Source organism: Rhinolophus sinicus, chromosome 14 (assembly GCF_057876585.1).
Source record: "Rhinolophus sinicus isolate RSI-liver-muscle chromosome 14, RSI-T2T, whole genome shotgun sequence".
Taxonomy (NCBI): Eukaryota; Metazoa; Chordata; class Mammalia; order Chiroptera; family Rhinolophidae; genus Rhinolophus; species Rhinolophus sinicus.
The window spans coordinates 176,823,746-176,830,389 of NC_142514.1; the positions used below are offsets into that span (position 1 = coordinate 176,823,746).

General features: G+C 35.8%; 1 protein-coding gene across 1 annotated transcript; it reads left to right on the forward strand.

Annotated features, from left to right (window-relative positions):
• Positions 1 to 271: 271 nt before the first annotated feature.
• LOC109439445 (olfactory receptor 5T1-like) lies at positions 272 to 1,276 on the forward strand. The gene has a single exon (XM_019719754.3). The coding sequence runs from the start codon at positions 272 to 274 to the stop codon at positions 1,274 to 1,276; it is 1,005 nt and encodes a 334-aa protein (XP_019575313.3).
• Positions 1,277 to 6,644: the final 5,368 nt, after the last annotated feature.

Genomic DNA, 6,644 nt, shown 5'->3' on the forward strand with positions numbered 1-6,644 from the left:
GAAATCAGATGGTTGTAAATTTGACAGAAAAGAAACTGAAAATTAAACAACATAAATTGGGTTTCTTTTAACATGACAAATTTAGCCAACCACTTAATAAAAAATTTCATTAATTTAACAGGATAACGCATTCACTTGGACCCAGCTTCTTCATCACTGCCTATTCCTTCACTGCCAAGGATTTCAATATGCCCTTCTAAGAAGCAACCAAGAGGGTATAATAGAGTGGATGCTATTTTCAAAAATATTACTTCAAAACCTACAAATAAAAATGAAAATGTCACAGTTGACATCAGATTTAGATTTAAACAGGATTCAGATGAAAAATGTAACTGAAGTCACTGTGTTTATATTGATGGGCTTCACAGATGGTTTTGAGGTACAAGTCTTCCTATTTTTACTTTTTCTAGCAATCTATCTTTTTACTCTGATAGGAAATTTGGGAATGGTTTTATTGGTCATTGGGGATTCTCGGCTCCACAATCCTATGTACTATTTTCTGAGTGTGTTGTCATTCTTGGATGCCTGTTATTCTTCAGTTGTCACCCCAAAAATGTTAGTCAATTTCCTGACAGAGAATACAGTCATTTCCTATCTTGGATGTGCAACACAGATGTTTCTCTTTGTTACTTTTGGGACCACGGAGTGCTTTCTCTTGGCTGCAATGGCATATGATCGCTATGTAGCAATCTACAACCCTCTCCTGTACTCAGTCAGCATGTCACCCAGAGTCTACGTGCCGCTCATCATCGCCTCCTATGTTGGTGGCATTTTGCACGCTTCCATACACACAGTGGCTACATTTAGCCTCTCCTTCTGTGCATCCAATGAAATCAGACATGTCTTTTGTGACATCCCTCCTCTCCTTGCTATTTCTTGCTCTGACACGCACACAAACCAGCTTCTCCTCTTCTGCTTTGTGGGCTCTATTGAGATAGTCACTATCCTGGTTGTCCTGATCTCCTATGGTTTCATTCTGTCGGCCATTCTGAGGATGCGTTCTGCTGAGGGGAGGAGAAAAGTCTTTTCTACATGTGGCTCTCACCTAACTGGAGTGTCCATTTACCATGGAACCATCCTCTTCATGTATGTGAGACCAAGTTCCACCTACGCTTTGGACCACGACATGATAGTGTCGACATTTTACACCATTGTGATTCCCGCGCTGAATCCCATTATCTACAGTTTGAGGAACAAAGATGTAAAAGAGGCAATGAAAAGAGTGTTTGGTAAAAATGGGTGGATCATTAAAGTATCTTTCTACAGTAAAAAATAAATTTTAAAAAATTCAGAGTGATGTTCTGTGCCTCAGTATTGATAAGATATGATGAAAATATTTTGTTGTAGTTTATTAATCTATTTTTGTTTTTCTGGATATTTTAAAATAGAGCTTATAGTCAACTCTCTACCTATGCTGTCTTTAGATGTAAAAAAATAGTGCTATCATCAATTTGCTCCTTAATATATTCCCACTGATATATGTATACACACATATATGTACATGGATGCTGATACTGATTGAGGTAACACCAGTGCACACACAGAGACATATATGTACGTAATCTTTACTTTAGAATGTTTACATTGTTTCCTTTCATCGCCATGCAATGGAATATATAGGCTCCAATAGTTGCAATTATGAATAACAGTATAATTTTGCCTGACTGAGCTTGATCAAATACCAAACTACATTCCATGAAGTCATTGGTATCTGACTCCACTTTAAAGCACTCTGTTCCATCCTCAGATCCATGCGTTGGCAGCAATCCAATCACAGCCTGTGGTTCAGGGACCACAGAAAACGTGTTCAAATTCTAGTGTCATTACCATGATGTTTGTGAAGATGCATTTCTCCCCATTTTGTTATTTCACCCAGAGCGTAGACATTAAACCCATCTTTAATATCTCACAGAAAACAAAGTCTAGGCATTAGCATTTGTCAAAATTGTACTTAGATTCAAGAACAACAAAAGAAAAGCACAATTGAGAATAAGGTACAACTGGTTGGCTGACTGGGCTCTTCCCAGAACCAAGCCCCAGGCATCTTTACAGAATTCTTACAGGCCTGACCCTTACTCCACTTTCAGTTCTCTTTTTCTTTGACCCCTGCCTCCCTGTGATGCCCTTGCACATGCCACCACTGCTTAGTGCCCAGGCCCAAGAACCAGGGGATTGACACAGGTCTCTCCTCGGCTCACGGTCAGCCCTGCTTCCAACAGACCTCATTTTCATTGCAAAAGTATGTCACCATCAAAAATAATTTAAAGTTGCAGTGTTCTCCCTTCTTTTTTTCTTTCATTTTTATTTATTAATTTTTAATTATATTATGGAAATATATTCTCATCCTCTAGGGGTACCCTTATTTTTTAATTCAAAAGATAATCTCCTTCGAATTAGTATCCAATCTAAGAATATTTTCCTAACTCGGGATTACCAAATTTAAATAACACCTCCACAGTTCCTATGCAGAATACCTCTTACCATCATGTATTCCCACCACAGTATCTCTGCATTTATTTCCTCCTATTTAGAAGGCTCTCCCCATTGCTATTCACATGGTCCCTTCCTTAAAATGTCAGAATTAAACCATGGCCACTGATATTCATTATCTTTGCATATGTAAACCATGCAATTGATAACTGACCCTATGTCAGTGTATATGATTTAACATTGAAGGGATCCTTAAACACAACTCAAAATCACAAAGATGGATAAATTTTGTGCTTTAAAATATTAAAGGTATCAATGAAAAAAATCACAAGTATAGTAAAAGAACTAGCCATAGACAGAGAAAATAGATATAATTGCACATCTGTTAAATTAATATACAATACGCTGAAATTTCATAGAACTATGGACAAAGAATACATACAAACAATTCACAAACAAAACCTCTTTAGGCCAATGAATACACTTAACTTCAATAGCAAGCTGGAAAATGTGAACGTAAAATGATATAAAACAATCCTCCACACTCATAACATTGGCAAAAAGTTTAAAAGTCTGGGACTATCAAGTGCAATAACAATATGTAATTATTGTCAGTTATGGAGAAGATTCAGAAGCAACCAAAATGCCTATTTACTTTAAATGCATGAATCAAATCCATAACAATCAAGACAATTAAATCTCAAAATAAGATGGTTGAGCAATATATAAACCAAATACAGAATGATATAAACATCTTCAATCCTCTTATATAATTTAAAAATCCCATAACTAGCAATTATATACATATATTATCAGAGATTATATATATATATATATATATATATATATATATATATATATATATATATATATATTCAAGTACATGAGTAGACGCATTTTATTTTAAAGAAAGAATATGGATGAAACTTGAGGACATTATTCCAAGTGAAATAAGCTAGTCACAGAAGCATAAATACTGCATGATACCATTTAAACACAAAGAAGCAGATAGTAGAATGGTAGTTGTTGAGCTGGGGAAAGGGAAAAATGTGTGTTGCTGTTCAATAACTATAAAGTTTCAATTATGCAAGAAGAGATCTGTTACACAGTATTGTGCCTATAATTAGCATTACTGTATATTAACTTAAAAATTTGTTAAGAGTGCAGATCTCATGTTAAGTGTTCTCACCAAAATAAAAATAAACTAAAACATTTGGAAAAACAGGAAACAGTTATAATAGTTAATAATTGTTACCTCTAGATGGGGTGGAGAGAATGGGAATCTGGGCGGTTGGATCCATGAAAATTTAGCTCATATGTAATTTGTATTACTTTAAAATAATGAACCTTATAAAACTATTGTTTAATGTGAGTGAGAAATTATGGTATATAGAATGTCACTTTTTCTGCATATTTTTGTATGTATGTGTGCACAACAACGTGTGTGTGTGTGTGTGTGTGTGTTTCTTACAGATATTTTGAAAGGTTAAATTTTGTAACCCAGTGATGGTACTGAGTTCTGTTTTCTTGACCAAGGTAAGTTTATTAAATAGCATAATCAAGACTTAGGACATGAAAAATACCTCTTCTACAATAAATAATAGGACTCAGATGAGAGATCAAGCTGTAAAATAAAGCATCAATAACAACACAAAATGTAGAAGAAATCGTTTTTTTAATCTTTACAATATTATAGAATGCTATAAATGGGGAAGTTGGCAGAGCTGATGAGGGAAGGGAAGTATTAGTAACTGGGTATAGTACTAAGGCTGTGTGTCATGCAGGGTGTCATGCGGGGTCTCAGCTCCCACTCCCCACACAAGAACGCAGGATATGGTTAGGCCAAAAAGAAACACCCACGGAACCATACATAGGGGATTCATACCACTATATTCTTGCTGGCGGCTGGGTTGGAGACACAGGAAGCAGAAGCCACACGATCCACAACCTGCCATCCACTTCTCTGCCAACCAACCAACCAACCAACCAACCAACCAACCAACCAACCCACCCACCCCTTGCTAACTGCAATCCACACTTGCTAGCTCAGCCATGGCAATTGTATCAGTGGCCAATGGCTAATTGGTTATAGCTGATGGCCAACTAGTTACAGCTGATGGCCATCTACTACCTGAGCCAGCACCTTTTCACAGGAGGCCGAGAGCCTGGAAACTGCTCTCTGGGATTCTGTCCCCACACTGTGTCTCTGGTCACATGAAAGACAATATGCAATGGACGTTACAGAGGAAGCAGCAATATAATAGTCACGTGGATATTTGGACTCTGGAAAGAATCTCCAAGATTTGAATTCATTGTAATGATAACAAAGTAAAAAATTTTATAATTTTCCCCCTTTTTTTATCTTCTTTTTATTATTAGTTTCAGGTGTATAAAACAACATAATGATTAGACATTTACACCCCTCACAAAATCTATACCCCCTCCCAGTCTACTATCCCTCAGACATCTCATATAGCTGTTATTATACCATTGACTATATCCCCTACGCTGTACTTTACATCTGTGTGTGTATATATATATATATATATATATATATATATATATATATATATATATATATATATATATTCTACTCAGGTTCAGGTGTACAGTGCAGTGGTCAGGCATCTACACAATCCACAATCTATGACGTGATCTCCCCAATAAGTCCAGTACCCATCTGGCACCATATATCTTTACAACACTATTGATTACATTCCCCATACTGTATTTCACATCCTCATGACTATTTTGTGATTACCAATTTGTACTTTCTAATCCCCTTCATCATCTCCCCCAGTCCCCAACCCCCTCCCACCTAGCAGCAATCAGTTTATTCTCTGTATCTCTGAATCTATTTCTATTTTGTTTGCTCATTTATTCTGTTCTTAGGATACCACATATAAGTGAGATCATATGGTATTTGTGTTTCTCAGTCCAACTTATTTCACTTAACATAGTATCTTCTAGGTCCATCCATGTTGTTGCAAATGGCAAGATTTCATTCTTTTTTATGGCAGAGTAATACTCCATTGTATTAATGTACCACATCATCTTTATCCAATAATCTATTGAAGGACACTTCAGTTGTTTCCATGTCTCAGCCACCATGAATTATGAATAAACATAAAAATAAACTGCAATGAGCATGAAAAATTCCATTAATTTCAATGGGGAAAATCTTAATCATTTTTAATCCAACCTCAAAAACCCAATCTTCCTTTTAGAAAAATGCATTCCTTGACCCAAGAAAACACACTTACATGAGTAATAAACAATAATTTAAAGATAAACACAGTTTAAAATAAAGCATAAGTTATTGAAGGGTTTTTACAATTTCTAAACAGAGCATATCTGATAGCTGGTGGTGAAGGGATGTGAGAATCGTTTCTTAGAAATTGGGCAACAGTCAGATCATCTTCCTTGCCACAGATCGCTTTTGTGCAGTATTTTATCCATCAATTTCTGAACCTTTTTGGACCCATTTTTTAAATTTTGAGCTTAAAATAAGTTTATGTAGCAGAAAAAAAAAGCTACATTAAAAATGCTTGGTATACATGAAACTAGGACATGTGGAAAAACAGACTGAAGTGGATTCTACTGTTTTCTCCATCTCACTTAGTGCATGTACACAAAGCAAAATGTTGATATTCAGCCAAAAAATTATGTATAATAAACTTTTCCCTGTCCTATTTTCATACTAAAAACTATTGTGTAGAGTTCATTGTCTTTGTTATAAAATTATGCAAATAAACACTTCTCTGCTTTTCAAAGGGCTATTTCCAAAAGCCACCTCCATGGAAATGAAAAAGCCCGTTCAAAGGTGTCATTCAAAAACAAAGTAAACACTGCAGAGGTGGATGGAAGGAGGCCAAACAGAGGTTATTATAGCATCAGGCCTCTTTATTCTTAAAGTAATTTAACTACTGCACTGCAAATGAATTTCCCAGTTGTGCCTTATATATTCCCCCAGCCTTAAATCATTATGCTGGCTCCTCTTACTCCTTCTTTTATCCCCTATAGTTAAGGGCTACAAAAATTTTCTTTCGTTTAATTAACGCGCTATTACTTTATGAAGCTTGGAATCCTTCCATAAATTATGCCCCCAGCTGTCAACTTCTCTTCCAAGCTTCTGTACAGGATTGGTTTTGACAAACCAACATATTAAATGGGGGGTAGACCCACATTATATTAATTTTATTAAGTGGAAGTCA

Bases quoted from the DNA above. Each gene is read 5' to 3' on its own strand.
- LOC109439445 (XM_019719754.3), top strand. From the start codon at position 272: ATGAAAATGTCACAGTTGACATCAGATTTAGATTTAAACAGGATTCAG.